General features: G+C 38.6%; 1 protein-coding gene across 3 annotated transcripts in view; it reads right to left on the bottom strand.

The window, feature by feature from the left end:
* The window catches only part of kctd3 (potassium channel tetramerization domain containing 3), a 98,445-nt gene that overhangs the window by 62,996 nt on the left and 12,886 nt on the right, over window positions 1-22,563 (bottom strand). For all 3 annotated transcript variants that reach the window (XR_014620858.1, XM_084337912.1, XM_084337913.1), the window contains exons 6-9: window positions 20,526-20,606; window positions 19,118-19,285; window positions 16,682-16,772; window positions 15,785-15,869 (exon numbers count right to left, since the gene is read on the bottom strand). Coding sequence is in view for 2 of the 3 variants with exons in the window: in XM_084337912.1 (XP_084194038.1) it covers window positions 15,785-15,869; window positions 16,682-16,772; window positions 19,118-19,285; window positions 20,526-20,606 (425 nt within the window). In the remaining variant the exon portion in view is untranslated. The remainder of the gene's footprint in view (window positions 1-15,784; window positions 15,870-16,681; window positions 16,773-19,117; window positions 19,286-20,525; window positions 20,607-22,563) is intronic.

The following is a 22,563-nucleotide window of genomic DNA, read 5'->3' as shown; positions in this document are numbered from 1 at the left end:
ATACATAAAGAATAGTCTGGTCCTATACTGTCATATATAAAGAATAGTCTGGTCCTATACTGTCATAAAGAATAGTCTGGTCCTATACTGTCATCCATAAAGAATAGTCTGGTCCTATACTGTCATACATAAAGAATAGTCTGGTCCTATACTGTCATATATAAAGAATAGTCTGGTCCTATACTGTCATATATAAAGCATAGTCTGGTCCTATACTGTCATATATAAAGAATAGTCTGGTCCTATACTGTCATATATAAAGCATAGTCTGGTCCTATACTGTCATATATAAAGAATAGTCTGGTCCTATACTGTCATATATAAAGAATAGTCTGGTCCTATACTGTCATATATAAAGAATAGTCTGGTCCTATACTGTCATATATAAAGAATAGTCTGGTCCTATACTGTCATATATAAAGCATAGTCTGGTCCTATACTGTCATATATAAAGAATAGTCTGGTCCTATACTGTCACATATAAAGAATAGTCTGGTCCTATACTGTCATATATAAAGAATAGTCTGGTCCTATACTGTCATATATAAAGAATAGTCTGGTCCTATACTGTCATATATAAAGAATAGTCTGGTCCTATACTGTCATAAAGAATAGTCTGGTCCTATACTGTCATACATAAAGAATAGTCTGGTCCTATACTGCCATACATAAAGAATAGTCTGGTCCTATACTGTCATACATAAAGAATAGTCTGGTCCTATACTGTCATATATAAAGAATAGTCTGGTCCTATACTGTCACATATAAAGAATAGTCTGGTCCTATACTGTCATATATAAAGAATAGTCTGGTCCTATACTGTCATATATAAAGAATAGGCTGGTCCTATACTGTCATATATAAAGAATAGTCTGGTCCTATACTGTCATATATAAAGAATAGTCTGGTCCTATACTGTCATACATAAAGAATAGTCTGGTCCTATACTGTCATATATAAAGAATAGTCTGGTCCTATACTGTCATAAAGAATAGTCTGGTCCTATACTGTCATCCATAAAGAATAGTCTGGTCCTATACTGTCATACATAAAGAATAGTCTGGTCCTATACTGTCATATATAAAGAATAGTCTGGTCCTATACTGTCATATATAAAGCATAGTCTGGTCCTATACTGTCATATATAAAGAATAGTCTGGTCCTATACTGTCATATATAAAGCATAGTCTGGTCCTATACTGTCATATATAAAGAATAGTCTGGTCCTATACTGTCATATATAAAGAATAGTCTGGTCCTATACTGTCATATATAAAGAATAGTCTGGTCTTATACTGTCATATATAAAGAATAGTCTGGTCCTATACTGTCATATATAAAGCATAGTCTGGTCCTATACTGTCATATATAAAGAATAGTCTGGTCCTATACTGTCACATATAAAGAATAGTCTGGTCCTATACTGTCATATATAAAGAATAGTCTGGTCCTATACTGTCATATATAAAGAATAGTCTGGTCCTATACTGTCATATATAAAGAATAGTCTGGTCCTATACTGTCATAAAGAATAGTCTGGTCCTATACTGTCATACATAAAGAATAGTCTGGTCCTATACTGTCATACATAAAGAATAGTCTGGTCCTATACTGTCATACATAAAGAATAGTCTGGTCCTATACTGTCATATATAAAGCATAGTCTGGTCCTATACTGTCATATATAAAGCATAGTCTGGTCCTATACTGTCATATATAAAGCATAGTCTGGTCCTATACTGTCATATATAAAGAATAGTCTGGTCCTATACTGTCATATATAAAGAATAGTCTGGTCCTATACTGTCATATATAAAGAATAGTCTGGTCCTATACTGTCATATATAAAGAATAGTCTGGTCCTATACTGTCATATATAAAGAATAGTCTGGTCCTATACTGTCATACATAAAGAATAGTCTGGTCCTATACTGTCATATATAAAGAATAGTCTGGTCCTATACTGTCATATATAAAGAATAGTCTGGTCCTATACTGTCATATATAAAGAATAGTCTGGTCCTATACTGTCATATATAAAGAATAGTCTGGTCCTATACTGTCATATATAAAGAATAGTCTGGTCCTATACTGTCATATATAAAGAATAGTCTGGTCCTATACTGTCATAAAGAATAGTCTGGTCCTATACTGTCATATATAAAGAATAGTCTGGTCCTATACTGTCATGTATAAAGAATAGTCTGGTCCTATACTGTCATAAAGAATAGTCTGGTCCTATACTGTCATATATAAAGAATAGTCTGGTCCTATACTGTCATATATAAAGAATAGTCTGGTCCTATACTGTCATATATAAAGAATAGTCTGGTCCTATACTGTCATATATAAAGCATAGTCTGGTCCTATACTGTCATATATAAAGAATAGTCTGGTCCTATACTGTCATATATAAAGAATAGTCTGGTCCTATACTGTCATATATAAAGAATAGTCTGGTCCTATACTGTCATATATAAAGAATAGTCTGGTCCTATACTGTCATAAAGAATAGTCTGGTCCTATACTGTCATATATAAAGAATAGTCTGGTCCTATACTGTCATATATAAAGAATAGTCTGGTCCTATACTGTCATATATAAAGAATAGTCTGGTCCTATACTGTCATAAAGAATAGTCTGGTCCTATACTGTCATATATAAAGAATAGTCTGGTCCTATACTGTCATGTATAAAGAATAGTCTGGTCCTATACTGTCATAAAGAATAGTCTGGTCCTATACTGTCATATATAAAGAATAGTCTGGTCCTATACTGTCATATATAAAGAATAGTCTGGTCCTATACTGTCATATATAAAGAATAGTCTGGTCCTATACTGTCATATATAAAGCATAGTCTGGTCCTATACTGTCATATATAAAGAATAGTCTGGTCCTATACTGTCACATATAAAGAATAGTCTGGTCCTATACTGTCATATATAAAGAATAGTCTGGTCCTATACTGTCATATATAAAGAATAGTCTGGTCCTATACTGTCATATATAAAGAATAGTCTGGTCCTATACTGTCATACATAAAGAATAGTCTGGTCCTATACTGTCATATATAAAGAATAGTCTGGTCCTATACTGTCATAAAGAATAGTCTGGTCCTATACTGTCATCCATAAAGAATAGTCTGGTCCTATACTGTCATACATAAAGAATAGTCTGGTCCTATACTGTCATATATAAAGAATAGTCTGGTCCTATACTGTCATATATAAAGCATAGTCTGGTCCTATACTGTCATATATAAAGAATAGTCTGGTCCTATACTGTAATATATAAAGCATAGTCTGGTCCTATACTGTCATATATAAAGAATAGTCTGGTCCTATACTGTCATATATAAAGAATAGTCTGGTCCTATACTGTCATATATAAAGAATAGTCTGGTCCTATACTGTCATATATAAAGAATAGTCTGGTCCTATACTGTCATATATAAAGCATAGTCTGGTCCTATACTGTCATATATAAAGAATAGTCTGGTCCTATACTGTCACATATAAAGAATAGTCTGGTCCTATACTGTCATATATAAAGAATAGTCTGGTCCTATACTGTCATATATAAAGAATAGTCTGGTCCTATACTGTCATATATAAAGAATAGTCTGGTCCTATACTGTCATATATAAAGAATAGTCTGGTCCTATACTGTCATATATAAAGAATAGTCTGGTCCTATACTGTCATATATAAAGAATAGTCTGGTCCTATACTGTCATACATAAAGAATAGTCTGGTCCTATACTGTCATATATAAAGAATAGTCTGGTCCTATACTGTCATATATAAAGAATAGTCTGGTCCTATACTGTCATAAAGAATAGTCTGGTCCTATACTGTCATATATAAAGAATAGTCTGGTCCTATACTGTCATATATAAAGAATAGTCTGGTCCTATACTGTCATAAAGAATAGTCTGGTCCTATACTGTCATATATAAAGAATAGTCTGGTCCTATACTGTCATATATAAAGAATAGTATGGTCCTATACTGTCATATATAAAGAATAGTCTGGTCCTATACTGTCATATATAAAGAATAGTCTGGTCCTATACTGTCATATATAAAGAATAGTCTGGTCCTATACTGTCATATATAAAGAATAGTCTGGTCCTATACTGTCACATATAAAGAATAGTCTGGTCCTATACTGTCACATATAAAGAATAGTCTGGTCCTATACTGTCATATATAAAGCATAGTCTGGTCCTATACTGTCATATATAAAGAATAGTCTGGTCCTATACTGTCATATATAAAGAATAGTCTGGTCCTATACTGTCATATATAAAGAATAGTCTGGTCCTATACTGTCATATATAAAGAATAGTCTGGTCCTATACTGTCATATATAAAGAATAGTCTGGTCCTATACTGTCATATATAAAGAATAGTCTGGTCCTATACTGTCACATATAAAGAATAGTCTGGTCCTATACTGTCATATATAAAGAATAGTCTGGTCCTATACTGTCATATATAAAGAATAGTCTGGTCCTATACTGTCATATATAAAGAATAGTCTGGTCCTATACTGTCATATATAAAGAATAGTCTGGTCCTATACTGTCATATATAAAGAATAGTCTGGTCCTATACTGTCATATATAAATAATAGTCTGGTCCTATACTGTCATATATAAAGAATAGTCTGGTCCTATACTGTCATATATAAAGAATAGTCTGGTCCTATACTGTCATATATAAAGAATAGTCTGGTCCTATACTGTCATATATAAAGAATAGTCTGGTCCTATACTGTCATACATAAAGAATAGTCTGGTCCTATACTGTCATATATAAAGCATAGTCTGGTCCTATACTGTCATAAAGAATAGTCTGGTCCTATACTGTCATATATAAAGAATAGTCTGGTCCTATACTGTCATATATAAAGAATAGTCTGGTCCTATACTGTCATATATAAAGCATAGTCTGGTCCTATACTGTCATATATAAAGAATAGTCTGGTCCTATACTGTCACATATAAAGAATAGTCTGGTCCTATACTGTCATATATAAAGAATAGTCTGGTCCTATACTGTCATATATAAAGAATAGTCTGGTCCTATACTGTCATATATAAAGAATAGTCTGGTCCTATACTGTCATATATAAAGAATAGTCTGGTCCTATACTGTCATATATAAAGAATAGTCTGGTCCTATACTGTCACATATAAAGAATAGTCTGGTCCTATACTGTCATAAAGAATAGTCTGGTCCTATACTGTCATATATAAAGAATAGTCTGGTCCTATACTGTCATATATAAAGAATAGTCTGGTCCTATACTGTCATAAAGAATAGTCTGGTCCTATACTGTCATATATAAAGAATAGTCTGGTCCTATACTGTCATATATAAAGAATAGTCTGGTCCTATACTGTCATATATAAAGAATAGTCTGGTCCTATACTGTCATATATAAAGCATAGTCTGGTCCTATACTGTCATATATAAAGAATAGTCTGGTCCTATACTGTCACATATAAAGAATAGTCTGGTCCTATACTGTCATATATAAAGAATAGTCTGGTCCTATACTGTCATATATAAAGAATAGTCTGGTCCTATACTGTCATATATAAAGAATAGTCTGGTCCTATACTGTCATATATAAAGAATAGTCTGGTCCTATACTGTCATACATAAAGAATAGTCTGGTCCTATACTGTCATATATAAAGAATAGTCTGGTCCTATACTGTCATAAAGAATAGTCTGGTCCTATACTGTCATACATAAAGAATAGTCTGGTCCTATACTGTCATACATAAAGAATAGTCTGGTCCTATACTGTCATATATAAAGAATAGTCTGGTCCTATACTGTCATATATAAAGCATAGTCTGGTCCTATACTGTCATATATAAAGAATAGTCTGGTCCTATACTGTCATATATAAAGCATAGTCTGGTCCTATACTGTCATATATAAAGAATAGTCTGGTCCTATACTGTCATATATAAAGAATAGTCTGGTCCTATACTGTCATATATAAAGAATAGTCTGGTCCTATACTGTCATATATAAAGAATAGTCTGGTCCTATACTGTCATATATAAAGCATAGTCTGGTCCTATACTGTCATATATAAAGAATAGTCTGGTCCTATACTGTCACATATAAAGAATAGTCTGGTCCTATACTGTCATATATAAAGAATAGTCTGGTCCTATACTGTCATATATAAAGAATAGTCTGGTCCTATACTGTCATATATAAAGAATAGTCTGGTCCTATACTGTCATATATAAAGAATAGTCTGGTCCTATACTGTCATATATAAAGAATAGTCTGGTCCTATACTGTCATATATAAAGAATAGTCTGGTCCTATACTGTCATACATAAAGAATAGTCTGGTCCTATACTGTCATATATAAAGAATAGTCTGGTCCTATACTGTCATATATAAAGAATAGTCTGGTCCTATACTGTCATATATAAAGAATAGTCTGGTCCTATACTGTCATATATAAAGAATAGTCTGGTCCTATACTGTCATATATAAAGAATAGTCTGGTCCTATACTGTCATAAAGAATAGTCTGGTCCTATAATGTCATATATAAAGAATAGTCTGGTCCTATACTGTCATATATAAAGAATAGTCTGGTCCTATACTGTCATAAAGAATAGTCTGGTCCTATACTGTCATATATAAAGAATAGTCTGGTCCTATACTGTCATATATAAAGAATAGTCTGGTCCTATACTGTCATATATAAAGAATAGTCTGGTCCTATACTGTCATATATAAAGCATAGTCTGGTCCTATACTGTCATATATAAAGAATAGTCTGGTCCTATACTGTCACATATAAAGAATAGTCTGGTCCTATACTGTCATATATAAAGAATAGTCTGGTCCTATACTGTCATATATAAAGAATAGTCTGGTCCTATACTGTCATATATAAAGAATAGTATGGTCCTATACTGTCATATATAAAGAATAGTCTGGTCCTATACTGTCATACATAAAGAATAGTCTGGTCCTATACTGTCATATATAAAGAATAGTCTGGTCCTATACTGTCATAAAGAATAGTCTGGTCCTATACTGTCATACATAAAGAATAGTCTGGTCCTATACTGTCATATATAAAGAATAGTCTGGTCCTATACTGTCATATATAAAGCATAGTCTGGTCCTATACTGTCATATATAAAGAATAGTCTGGTCCTATACTGTCATATATAAAGAATAGTCTGGTCATATACTGTCATATATAAAGCATAGTCTGGTCCTATACTGTCATATATAAAGAATAGTCTGGTCCTATACTGTCATATATAAAGAATAGTCTGGTCCTATACTGTCATATATAAAGAATAGTCTGGTCCTATACTGTCATAAAGAATAGTCTGGTCCTATACTGTCATACATAAAGAATAGTCTGGTCCTATACTGTCATACATAAAGAATAGTCTGGTCCTATACTGTCATATATAAAGAATAGTCTGGTCCTATACTGTCATATATAAAGAATAGTCTGGTCATATACTGTCATATATAAAGAATAGTCTGGTCCTATACTGTCATATATAAAGAATAGTCTGGTCCTATACTGTCATATATAAAGAATAGTCTGGTCCTATACTGTCATATATAAAGAATAGTCTGGTCCTATACTGTCATATATAAAGAATAGTCTGGTCCTATACTGTCATATATAAAGAATAGTCTGGTCCTATACTGTCATATATAAAGAATAGTCTGGTCCTATACTGTCATATATAAAGAATAGTCTGGTCCTATACTGTCACATATAAAGAATAGTCTGGTCCTATACTGTCATATATAAAGCATAGTCTGGTCCTATACTGTCATATATAAAGAATAGTCTGGTCCTATACTGTCATATATAAAGAATAGTCTGGTCCTATACTGTCATATATAAAGAATAGTCTGGTCCTATACTGTCATATATAAAGAATAGTCTGGTCCTATACTGTCATATATAAAGAATAGTCTGGTCCTATACTGTCATATATAAAGCATAGTCTGGTCCTATACTGTCATATATAAAGAATAGTCTGGTCCTATACTGTCATATATAAAGAATAGTCTGGTCCTATACTGTCATATATAAAGAATAGTCTGGTCCTATACTGTCATATATAAAGCATAGTCTGGTCCTATACTGTCATATATAAAGAATAGTCTGGTCCTATACTGTCATATATAAAGAATAGTCTGGTCCTATACTGTCATATATAAAGCATAGTCTGGTCCTATACTGTCATATATAAAGAATAGTCTGGTCCTATACTGTCATATATAAAGAATAGTCTGGTCCTATACTGTCATATATAAAGCATAGTCTGGTCCTATACTGTCATATATAAAGCATAGTCTGGTCCTATACTGTCATATATAAAGAATAGTCTGGTCCTATACTGTCATATATAAAGAATAGTCTGGTCCTATACTGTCATATATAAAGAATAGTCTGGTCCTATACTGTCATATATAAAGAATAGTCTGGTCCTATACTGTCATATATAAAGAATAGTCTGGTCCTATACTGTCATATATAAAGCATAGTCTGGTCCTATACTGTCATACATAAAGAATAGTCTGGTCCTATACTGTCATATATAAAGAATAGTCTGGTCCTATACTGTCATATATAAAGAATAGTCTGGTCCTATACTGTCATATATAAAGCATAGTCTGGTCCTATACTGTCATATATAAAGCATAGTCTGGTCCTATACTGTCATATATAAAGCATAGTCTGTACTGGGCTCTGTTAAGGAAGGACAGGACACTCTCACTGAGAAACATTGCTTTATACTGAAAACTAGGGTAAGCCATTTTAAGTTTATTAGTGAATCTTAAAAGTGAGGAACCAGCTGACTTGATTAAAGGGGCGTGTTTAAAACGGCCATTTTGTTTAGTTAAGTGCCCCCATTAAGGGACTGTTTCCTGTTTACTAGTAGCATCTGATTTGCTGAGTGAGCCATTAAGAGCCTGCCCTGTTTAAAAGCAGAGGTCCACACTGTGTTGAAGTCACTCTGTACTGGGCTCTGTTAAGGAAGGACAGGACACTCTCACTGAGAAACATTGCTTTATACTGAAAACTAGGGTAAGCCATTTTAAGTTTATTAGTGAATCTTAAAAGTGAGGAACCAGCTGACTTGATTAAAGGGGCGTGTTTAAAACGGCCATTTTGTTTAGTTAAGTGCCCCCATTAAGGGACTGTTTCCTGTTTACTAGTAGCATCTGATTTGCTGAGTGAGCCATTAAGAGCCTGCCCTGTTTAAAAGCAGAGGTCCACACTGTGTTGAAGTCACTCTGTACTGGGCTCTGTTAAGGAAGGACAGGACACTCTCACTGAGAAACATTGCTTTATACTGAAAACTAGGGTAAGCCATTTTAAGTTTATTAGTGAATCTTAAAAGTGAGGAACCAGCTGACTTGATTAAAGGGGCGTGTTTAAAACGGCCATTTTGTTTAGTTAAGTGCCCCCATTAAGGGCCAGGTGTTAAGACAGCACTAATTAGTGATAGTGATTTAAAGGCTTGCTGGTGTAGCGTCAGCGAAGCGTCGAGAAACGAAGAGGGACAAAGAGGAGGAGTTATCCTGGAGTTCACCGCCGAGGGATCCACCGATCCACCCAGTGCTAAGTACACCATAATCCTATATTTCCCTCCCACACTGCTATTTCTCTACTTCCTCCCTGCCACTCTCGACAATACAATGTGTCTCATACCTATATCCACAATCTGCTCCTCCAGAACTGACTCTACCCATCCACGACAGTTTGCTAGTAACCCGGCTAATCTCTCCTACCCTCCTACAGCCACTAATACACCTGTCACAGTACGGGGAGGCTTATGGAATTGTCAATCAGCAGTCAAGAAAGCTGACTTCATTACTGCCTACGCCCATAGTCTAAATCTGCAGCTCCTGGCTCTAACTGAGACCTGGATAACCCCCAATAACTCATCAACACCTGCAGCATTATCTACAAACTATAACTTCACTCACACACCTCGACCTTCCAGACGGGGTGGAGGCACTGCCCTCATGACATCTCCTTCATGGGCTACAAACGTAACACCACTCCCAGAACTGTCACTCTCCTCTCTCGAATATCATGCAGTATCTGTCTCTAATCCTTTCAATCTCACCATTGTTACACTCTACCGCCCTCCAGGTCCGCTCGATCACTTCACAGATGAGCTGGACATGCTTCTTAGCTCCTTACCGGAAGATGGTACCCCTCTCCTTCTACTGGGCGACTTCAACCTGCCTGACTCATCTCAGTCAGTCATAGTAGTCTCCCTCCTACAATCGTTTGACCTGACTCCCACTGCCATGCCTCCCACCCACAAAGCAGGCAACTCCTTGGATCTCATATTTTCCCGTAACTCCAGCATCATTAACACCACGGTAACTCCCCTACATGTATCTGACCATTCCTTCATATCCTTCTCACTAACTCTCATGCTTAACCGAAAGGTCTTCACCCCAACTCAAACAGTCTCACTCAGACGCAACCTGCCCTCCCTATCCCCCTCCACCCTCTCCTCTGACATACTATCCGCTCTACCTTTGAGTGACACCTTCTCTGCTCTCTCCACAGAGATGGCAACCTCCACCCTCCTTTCAGCCCTGGCAACCTCCTTCGACAAGCTCTGTCCCCTCGTTGAGAAACCTGCCCGCCGTTCCCCACCCAGTCCATGGCTGACAGATCCAGTGAGAGAACAAAGACAGGTCCTGAGAGCAGCTGAAAGGAAGTATAGAAAGTCACGCCTCACTGCTGACATCGACACATATCACAACCTCTTGTTAACATTCTCCAAAACCATCACTAATGCCAAAGCTTCTTTCTTCCACCATAGGATCGAGGCCTCTGCCAAGAATCTTCGCAAACTGCATGCTACCATGTCCTCCCTCCTCACTCCCCCCCCACCCCCCCCTCCCTCATCTTTCTCTGCCGAAGACTTTGCGATCTTCTTTGAGGAAAAAGTGGAGAACATCCGCAGCTCCTTCTCCCAACCCCCACCCATTCCAAATGCTGAATCGAGAACCTCATCCTTCACTCTGTCATCTTTCTCTCCCATTACAGAAGCAGAGACCCTGACACTGGTAACGTCAAACCGTCCGACTACTTGCCAGCTGGACCAGCTACCCTCCCCACTCCTCCAGACCATAGCACCAGACATCCTCCCATTCCTAACTGCAACCATCAACTCCTCACTCAACTCGGGGGTGGTCCCCACCTCCCTAAAACAAGCCAGAGTCACGCCGCTCATAAAAAAACCAACCCTGAACCCTACTGTCATAGGCAACTACCGTCCTGTCTCTCTTCTCTCCTTCCTTTCTAAAACACTTGAACGTGCTGTATCCAACCAACTTACTACTTATCTCTTACAGAATGACCTCCTAGACCCTAATCAGTCAGGCTTCAGGACTGGTCACTCCACAGAGACAGCCCTCATTGCGGTCACAGAGGCACTTCACTTAGCAAAAGCGAAAGGCCTCTCCTCTGTCCTGATTCTCCTAGATCTATCTGCAGCCTTCGACACAGTCAACCACCAGATCCTCCTTGCGGCCCTCGCAGGAATGGGAGTGGCTGGCTCTGCGCTGACATGGCTGTCATCATACCTCAATGACCGCTCCTACCAAGTGTCATGGAGAGGGACCCTGTCGGCCACCCGCCCCCTGCGGACGGGTGTCCCCCAGGGCTCGGTTTTAGGACCCCTTCTCTTCTCCCTCTACACTAAATCACTGGGTAACATTATCACGTCTCATGGCTTCTCCTACCATTGTTATGCCGACGATACTCAACTCTTCCTCTCCTTCCCTCCCTCAGATATCCACGTCTCTGTGCGGATCTCGGCCTGTCTGTCCGACATCTCAGCCTGGATGACGTCCAACCACCTCAAACTGAACCTAAGCAAAACAGAATTGCTCCACCTGCCGGCCAAATCCTCCCCCCTAACCGACCTTTCAATCACAGTCGAGAATGCAGCTGTGACTGCGTCCCCGACCGCCAAGAACCTTGGTGTTGTCCTCGACGACCAGTTGAACTTCTCTGCTCACATCGCAGCGACGACCAGAACCTGCCGATTCCTCCTGAGCAACGTCAGAAGGATACGCCCCTTCCTGACAAAAGAAGCCACCCAACTCCTCGTCCAATCAACAGTCATCTCCCGCCTCGACTACTGCAATGCACTGCTCGCTGGCCTCCCGGCCACTGCCACTAAGCCTCTTCAACTCATTCAGAACGCAGCGGCCCGCCTGATCTCAAACCTACCGAAGTCGGCCCATGTCACCCCACTTCTTAGGGACCTGCACTGGCTCCCCATTGCTGCACGAATCCGCTTCAAAGCCCTCGACCTAGCATACCGTGCGGCAAAGGGAACCGCTCCCGCCTACCTCCGGTCAATGGTCTCTAACTACACACCCTCAAGACCCCTACGCTCTGCATCTTCTGGCCGCCTCAGACCTACTCCTATCCAAGCTCCGGGAGGGTCATCAAAGAGAAGTCGCCTATTCTCAGTCCTTGCCCCACAATGGTGGAATGAACTACCCACCCCAGTTAGGACAGCCGAATCACGTCCAATCTTTCGCCGTCGACTAAAGACGCACTTCTTCAACCATTATCTGAATTAAAAAAAAAAAAAAAAAAAAAAAATCTAACCCTAACTAACCGTACTGTCATGCACTTGTCCTAATAAACTAACCTACACTGTAGCACTCAACACTTTGATGAACATTGTTGCTCAGCTGATAGAGTTGTGCCCTTCCTGATGGCTTGTCGTACAGAACTTGTAAGTCGCTTTGGATAAAAGCGTCAGCTAAATGACTAAATGCTAAATGTAATGTAATGTAAATGTATAGTCTGGTCCTATACTGTCATATATAAAGAATAGTCTGGTCCTATACTGTCATATATAAAGAATAGTCTGGTCCTATACTGTCATATATAAAGCATAGTCTGGTCCTATACTGTCATATATAAAAAATAGTCTGGTCCTATACTGTCATATATAAAGAATAGTCTGGTCCTATACTGTCATATATAAAGCATAGTCTGGTCCTATACTGTCATATATAAAGAATAGTCTGGTCCTATACTGTCATATATAAAGAATAGTCTGGTCCTATACTGTCATATATAAAGAATAGTCTGGTCCTATACTGTCATATATAAAGAATAGTCTGGTCCTATACTGTCATATATAAAGAATAGTCTGGTCCTATACTGTCATATATAAAGAATAGTCTGGTCCTATACTGTCATATATAAAGAATAGTCTGGTCCTATACTGTCATATATAAAGCATAGTCTGGTCCTATACTGTCATATATAAAGCATAGTCTGGTCCTATACTGTCATATATAAAGCATAGTCTGGTCCTATACTGTCATATATAAAGCATAGTCTGGTCCTATACTGTCATATATAAAGAATAGTCTGGTCCTATACTGTCATATATAAAGAATAGTCTGGTCCTATACTGTCATATATAAAGAATAGTCTGGTCCTATACTGTCATATATAAAGCATAGTCTGGTCCTATACTGTCATATATAAAGAATAGTCTGGTCCTATACTGTCATATATAAAGCATAGTCTGGTCGTATACTGTCATATATAAAGAATAGTCTGGTCCTAAACTGTCATAATCATATAAAGAATAGTCTGGTCCTATACTGTCATATATAAAGAATAGTCTGGTCCTATACTGTCATAATCATATAAAGCATAGTCTGGTCCTATACTGTCATATATAAAGAATAGTCTGGTCCTATACTGTCATAAAGAATAGTCTGGTCCTATACTGTCATATATAAAGAATAGTCTGGTCCTATACTGTCATAAAGAATAGTCTGGTCCTATACTGTCATATATAAAGAATAGTCTGGTCCTATACTGTCATATATAAAGCATAGTCTGGTCCTATACTGTCATATATAAAGAATAGTCTGGTCCTATACTGTCATATATAAAGAATAGTCTGGTCCTATACTGTCATATATAAAGAATAGTCTGGTCCTATACTGTCATATATAAAGAATAGTCTGGTCCTATACTGTCATATATAAAGAATAGTCTGGTCCTATACTGTCATATATAAAGAATAGTCCGGTCCTATACTGTCATATATAAAGCATAGTCTGGTCCTATACTGTCATATATAAAGAATAGTCTGGTCCTATACTGTCATATATAAAGAATAGTCTGGTCCTATACTGTCATATATAAAAAATAGTCTGGTCCTATACTGTCATATATAAAGCACTGTCTGGTCCTATACTGTCATATATAAAGAATAGTCTGGTCCTATACTGTCATATATAAAGAATAGTCTGGTCCAGAATAGTCTGGTCCTATACTGTCATATATAAAGAATAGTCTGGTCCTATACTGTCATATATAAAGAATAGTCTGGTCCTATACTGTCATATATAAAGCATAGTCTGGTCCTATACTGTCATATATAAAGAATAGTCTGGTCCTATACTGTCATATATAAAGAATAGTCTGGTCCTATACTGTCATATATAAAGAATAGTCTGGTCCTATACTGTCATATATAAAAAATAGTCTGGTCCTATACTGTCATATATAAAGCATAGTCTGGTCCTATACTGTCATATATAAAGAATAATCTGGTCCTATACTGTCATATATAAAGCACCCTCTGGCCCTATACTGTCATAAAGCACCATCGCACCAGGTACTGTATAGACCTTTTCGAACATGACAACATAAACATTCTAAGATTCCTTCCTGTTGTGGTGTTTGCCAACATCAATAGCCGACAGGAAATACACTTGGGCCCGAGCTGTTCCCCTAGCAACAGAAGTCCACAAGGTCTGTAATTGATGATTATGGGGGTAATCCTATATTAAAGCAAAGCCCCGCCAAATGTAACGGAGGTCCGTGAGTAATATCCACAGTCACGATAAACGTGTGTTGTGAAGTGACTGTGGCAGTAAGCGGGGCTGCAAGTTAAACTCACTTCCCCATATCAGGGTTAAAAGACACATAGATACGGTACCCAGGAGTGAATTCACCTCTTAGTGCAGCGGTCTATGTTGTCGCCCACGGCGTGGGAGACCCGGGTTCTAAACTCCCTCGGGGCATCGACATTTAACACAAACGCAGAAGGAGTAACATACGATCGGTCACACACAAACATGGTGAATTAACTTTCTTTGTCCTCGCAATTTGGCTGCTTGCAACCATTTTGAGGATGTGTGCCTGAGGCTGAGCTGATGCGTTTAAACCTGCCTCGTTAGCTCAGGCTTCTTCTTACCAAGATATTGGCAGAATGTTTTAAAATCTTCATATTCATTCAAATTTTAAAGGGTAAGTTGAGAATTGTTGACGCCTAGTCCTACATGTTGTCGATCAGCGAGTCCGTTCTCAGCACAGGCCATGCTGCTCTTCCTACTGGAGACCTGCAGGCCCGGCTAGTTAGCCCCTAAAACTAATGTCATGTATTGGGGTCCCTCTTCTACTCTTCTCCTCAAATCCCTGAAATAAACACTGACACCTACTCCACAATTAACGGTGCATTCATTTAGTGGCTGTAAGTAATGAGGAGCTGGGTGTGTCGATGAATAGGAAATAGGGCTGGGGTAAACAATTCTGAACTGAATTGAATGAGGACATTCCCTTGACAAATTCAATAATAATTAATTTCCCAACCCGGTTAGATAAATTATATCACAATACATTCCTCATTCGTTTCCAGAGTTTTGTAGTGGATGGTTCTATGTGCCTACTTTAGCGTTGAGTGCAATGCGTTCAATCGTCCAGTCAAGGTAAGGGGATGAAAAGATCTGCTGCCAGCCAGATGACTCCTTTATCCTGGGGGGGGGGGGGGGGGGAAGAGAGATTATTACACACCACGTAAGAAATGTTTAATTCACATTTCAGAGTGTGGGCTTCAGAAAACACTGAGATTAAACCACTGTATTATGACTTCCTTCACTGTAGAGAGGAGGAAATCAAAGCAAAACCATCTACAGATGCATCATCCTGCTCTAAGGCTGACGCTCCCGCCCTCAGAGAACCGGGTATCGTTCACTAACAGCTTTGAACTGCTGGCCGGGGCGGACTCAGACCCATCATCTGCTACTGTCCCTGGCCTGGGGGAAGCCTGCACGGTAGGCACGGACAAGCATCTCCTCTCCTCACCAGTTAGCCCTATCCTCATAAGTTAGCTTGACTCAGAGCGTTTCAGTGTTGGGGTGCATCCTAACTGCAGGGCTCCTAGCGTCCAGGCCAGGAACTTAACTGCGGGGCTCCTAGTGTCCAGGCCAGGCAGGCAGGCCTCTAGGATGAACTGATGTTGTACTAGTCCTGGCCTACGTTATATAGAAAGCCCCAGCCGGGGCACCACGTAGCTGCGCTTGCAGCGTACTCGCAAACGTCCTGGGTTCGAATCCGGCCCAGGACTTGTGTTGCATGTCTTCCCTCATCTCTTCACCAAATGTCCTCTCTGACTGTCCTATTCACACTAAAGCTGAACATGCCATAAAAACATATCTTTAGAAAGCCCCAGCCAAAGTAAGTATCACAGTATCAGGAGGTACTACATGTCTGTATCGTGATAGCAGTAGATAGTACTACTGTTGGTATATGTATAGTAGTAGTACTGCTGTTTGTGATAGTATTACCTATAACAGATGACATAGTGGGCGTAAGCGGCTACGATCCAGTTGTGGTGCCCAGCTACGATCAGAACCTTCCTAGGGTCCACGGCAGGCCCTGCAGACACACACACGGTATTACACACTTAATGAAGGAAACGTACAATAAAGAGAGAGGTCTGGAGAAATTCACAGTGTAAGTTACTAAACTAACCCACACAACAGATCAAAACAAAAAATGTAAACAAAGTGAAATACCAAGCAGGGCTCTTTTGCCTAGAGGTCACAGCATTACAGATTCTACCTTTAAAAGCAATTATATAATGTGAACGTTTGTCAAGTGATGCCCAATCTCAAGGTATTTTTGTTCTACAATGTGAATTGCCTGTTAATGTCTGTTTAATGGCAATAGAGTTTCAATACAAAAAAAATACAAACTAATCAAAATAATCTCTGAAATATTTGACAATGTCAAGTGAAATCATAACATGCCATGCAGTCACTTGGCCGGCCAAAAACATCTGATTGGACAAAAACAACAGCTCCCTGCATCAATAACCAATCAGATGTTTTCTGTCAAGTGGTCGCATTTCAACTGCTCCCGGGGTCGCATTGAAGAACTAGGACCACCATCAAATTCCTCATCAAAAGGTACACACAATGTGCAAAACCACCTGCCAATCAGAGGCTAATAATGTTTTTTATTACCATTTAAAGCTTAAAGTTGGTGGTGCCTCTGGGAGTATGTGGAAAACCTTTGTTGCTTGTGCATGGGCTTGAGAAGTGATGCAGAGCTGGCTCTTTTTCTGCTGGGCAGATAAACTCACTCTTGCCTACTGCAGCTTTAAGATTATATAAGATTACACCCCCCACTCAAAACGAATACAATAACAGGGATAAAAAAATATATATATACATCCACCGCCGGAAACGCTTTAAAGCGTTATTGCCCGCCATGCTTTGACCGCCAGACCTCACTGTACAGCGTTATTGAGATCAATATTTAATTTTTTCGCCATGGCATTCATAATTCATATATACACCTCCGACGCTGCAGCTGGACCCTATAGGTGACGGCAACGACGGCTCAATACCGCCGCCTGGTGGATGGTCGGGCGAGTTACACTCGGAACAACAGGAAGTGGCCGATGTGCGTCGATTAAATTCATCCGGCCGTCAGACATTGTTGCATGACTCCCGACAGACACAATGTACATAATGGATCGCTTTATAAACTTAATAATCTATATGATTTCGGCGTTTATTGCGACATACAAACCGGAAATGGACCTAGGCGATCGACGTCCTATACTTGGGATCTTTCACCGCCAGTCTCTTTGACGCACGGTAAGAGGACACTAACGTTACTTTCAGCTTGATTGTCCATTTCTTTATTTACAAACCATCTGATCAATAAATCAACCCAACCTACATAAAGCATTTACTGATGATCGGGGAATTATAAACGACCCCCCCCCCCCCCCCCTTTCCTCCGCGCATGATGAGGCACATTTGAATTTTTTAATATAGCGTGTCTAGGGAAGAAACGGCAATCGATAATCTATTATGCGTTTAGGCCTATAACTCACGTTCTAGGAATTACTGCAGAAAACGATAAAAACATACTTATATTCTAGATGGTATTTTTGTATGAATGAAAAAGTATAACGTTCCCACATCCTGAACGATAGATAATCGATGTTGAATGGGCCATAGTAATGTCGATATAGCAATAAAATTTAAAAAGTTATAGCCCTGCAAAGAAGATACACATCTCCATAGGCTTACAGTGGTGGCAGACTGGGTATATTGATGAGTACAATGGCTGGCAGTCAATGTGTTAAGGAAATGTTCATTTCAGTGGAAGTTAGTTTAAGTCATCCTCAGAGACATCCAATGAGAAACTAGGTTGTCCCAGAATGATGTGTCAGGTCACTTTAGCTCTAGCATTAATGCGCGCGCACGCACGCACACACACACACACACACACACACACACACACACACACACACACACACACACACACACACACACACACACACACACACACACACACACACACACACACACACACACACACACACACACACACACACACACACACACACACACACACACACACACACACACACACACACACACACACACACACACAATGTATCCCAGTGTGTGGGGGCGGTGCACCATTAAAAATAGACTCATAGGGCCTTGCAATAACAAATATGTAAATTAAGTAAGTGAAACTCTTCTAGATTTACAAATGTGGAAATGGTTGTTTATGGAGGCTAATAATACAAATAATACAAATAATAATAATAAAATACAATAATAAAATAATAATAATAATAAAGGTAAACTAGAAATGTGCTGTCAGTGACCAGGAACCCTGCAATTAGGAAACTGTCCTTTCCCACCCAGTCTGTTAGCACCCAGTCTGTTAGCACCCAGTCCCAGTCTACTCACCCAGTCTGGTAGCACCCTCTGTTCCGGGGGGACTCGGGAGGGGAGGGTGAGGATGAGGGGGCGGACAGGTACGGGGGAACCCTCCCTCCGCTCCGCTGGGGCCAGGTCGCTCCTCAGGGGCGGAGCCTGAGGCTGAAGGGGCGGTGCTTGGTTTGCGGGCTGGGATCACTGTTCAGGGAAACATGCTTCAGTTCAGTATTGTTCTGTATGTTAGAAGAGTTGTCCAAGTCTGGATTCAGACTTCCCCTTTCTTTGTCTGAGGAAAAAATTATACGGCCTATTCTCTTCAACTATTCATTCTTTCTCTTTCTTTTTGTGAGGTAAATATTAGGGATGTCCCGATCACGTTTTTTCGCTCCCGATCCGATCCCGATCATGTGATTTTGAGTATCTACCGATACCGATCTTTCCTGATCCGATAAAAAAAATATATATATATATAATATATTTTGTTTTTACTTTTTTTTTTTTTTTTTTATTCAACAAACATGACCATGTTCACGTCTTAAACTCATACTGAGGCCTTAGTTTTGGTTTTAAATTGCATATCATCATTCATTTATTTATTGTCACACAGAGCAGAAGAATTTTGCCAAAACAAACCAATAGTATCCAGCTGCAGAACGGCAGACCAGCCACACTCTCAGACCCAAACACATTTCCTTTGATTTAATTATACATCAAATGATTTGTGTCAAGGATTGCAATGCCTCGCTTGAATGAAGTTAACTTTTCACCTGGATAACGTCAACATTCAGGGTGAATGTAATGTGAGAAATTGGGATAAAAAAAAATTATAATTTAATTTGGGTCTGGAGTGTGGCTGGTCTGCCGTTCTGCAGCTGGATACTATTGGTTTGTTTTGGCAAAATTCTTCTGCTCTGTGTGACAATAAATAAATGAATGATGATATGAAATTTAAAACCAAAACTAAGGCCTCAGTATGAGTTTAAGACGTGAACATGGTCATGTTTGTTGAATAAAAATAACTCCATGTCACTCTACACCGTAAATGTACAATGGTGCATAGAGAACTGTGCAGATGAGAAAAATGGATTTCAATATGTGGAGTAAAGCTTGTCCAAATCATTAATTTCAGTCTGCTTTATACTAATCAGCCAGTGCAGAGTTGTCATCAATTAAGTACATGTGTTCAGATAGATAAACCTGAACTCCTTTATTGAGACAGCTGGAATGCTGAGAGGGAGACAGAGTAGGCGGGGCCCAGGGGAGAAGGTTCTAGCGGGATTTGATCCTAGACCAGCAGGGGAACATGTGGTTCCAGAGGCAGGTGTCTTAACCACTGCATGACGATCACAACGGTTCTTCCTGGAGGGATTTCTATTCCAAAGCGTCAATCACAGAAAATATCAACCAACTGGCCAATCGTTTTGGTGCGTGGGCTCACCTGGGGGCGGGAGGTAGCCGTGGAAGAGGACACTGCCACATGACGAGCGGTCCAACTCCTCGCACAGCAGCAGGCGGCGCACTGCACACACACACACACACACACAGCTGACATGTAACTAAAGTAATCTCATTACAAACACTGTGCTATAAACACACACAGCTGACATGTAACTAAAGTAATCCGATTACAAATACTGTGCTATAAACACACACAGCTGACATGTAACTAAAGTAATCTCATTACAAAACATGTGCTATAAACACACACAGCTGACATGTAACTAAAGTAATCTCATTACAAATACTGTGCTATAAACACACACAGCTGACATGTAACTAAAGTAATCTCATTACAAATACTGTGCTATAAACACACACAGCTGACATGTAACTAAAGTAATCTCATTACAAACACTGTGCTATAAACACACAGCTGACATGTAACTAAAGTAATCAGATTACAAAACATGTGCTATAAACACACACAGCTGACATGTAACTAAAGTAATCTCATTACAAAACATGTGCTATAAACACACACAGCTGACATGTAACTAAAGTAATCTCATTACAAACGCTGTGCTATAAACACACACAGCTGACATGTAACTAAAGTAATCCGATTACAAATACTGTGCTATAAACACACACAGCTGACATGTAACTAAAGTAATCTCATTACAAACACTGTGCTATAAACACACACAGCTGACATGTAACTAAAGTAATCTCATTACAAAACATGTGCTATAAACACACACAGCTGACATGTAACTAAAGTAATCCGATTACAAATACTGTGCTATAAACACACACAGCTGACATGTAACTAAAGTAATCTCATTACAAACACTGTGCTATAAACACACACAGCTGACATGTAACTAAAGTAATCCGATTACAAATACTGTGCTATAAACACACACAGCTGACATGTAACTAAAGTAATCTGATTACAAAACATGTGCTATAAACACACACAGCTGACATGTAACTAAAGTAATCTCATTACAAACGCTGTGCTATAAACACACACAGCTGACATGTAACTAAAGTAATCTCATTACAAACACTGTGCTATAAACACACACAGCTGACATGTAACTAAAGTAATCCGATTACAAATACTGTGCTATAAACACACACAGCTGACATGTAACTAAAGTAATCTCATTACAAAACATGTGCTATAAACACACACAGCTGACATGTAACTAAAGTAATCTCATTACAAACGCTGTGCCATAAACACACACAGCTGACATGTAACTAAAGTAATCTCATTACAAACACTGTGCTATAAACACACACAGCTGACATGTAACTAAAGTAATCCGATTACAAATACTGTGCTATAAACACACACAGCTGACATGTAACTAAAGTCATCTCTTTACAAAACATGTGCTATAAACACACACAGCTGACATGTAACTAAAGTAATCTCATTACAAACACTGTGCTATAAACACACACAGCTGACATGTAACTAAAGTAATCCGATTACAAATACTGTGCTATAAACACACACAGCTGACATGTAACTAAAGTAATCTGATTACAAAACATGTGCTATAAACACACACAGCTGACATGTAACTAAAGTAATCTCATTACAAACGCTGTGCTATAAACACACACAGCTGACATGTAACTAAAGTAATCCGATTACAAATACTGTGCTATAAACACACACAGTTGACATGTAACTAAAGTCATCTCTTTACAAAACATGTATAAACACACAGCTGACATGTAACTAAAGTCATCTCTTTACAAAACATGTGCTATAAACACACACAGCTGACATGTAACTAAAGTAATCTCTTTACAAAACATGTGCTATAAACACACACAGTTGACATGTAACTAAAGTAATCCGATTACAAAACATGTGCTATAAACACACACAGCTGACATGTAACTAAAGTCATCTCTTTATAAAAACATGTGCTATAAACACACACAGCTGACATGTAACTAAAGTCATCTCTTTATAAAAACATGTGCTATAAACACACACAGCTGACATGTAA

Source organism: Notolepis coatsorum (genome assembly GCF_963971535.1).
Source record: "Notolepis coatsorum genome assembly, chromosome: 2".
Lineage (NCBI taxonomy): Eukaryota > Metazoa > Chordata > Actinopteri > Aulopiformes > Paralepididae > Notolepis > Notolepis coatsorum.
Note: the sequence above shows the minus strand (reverse complement) of the source record. Positions and strands in the feature narration are given on the sequence as shown.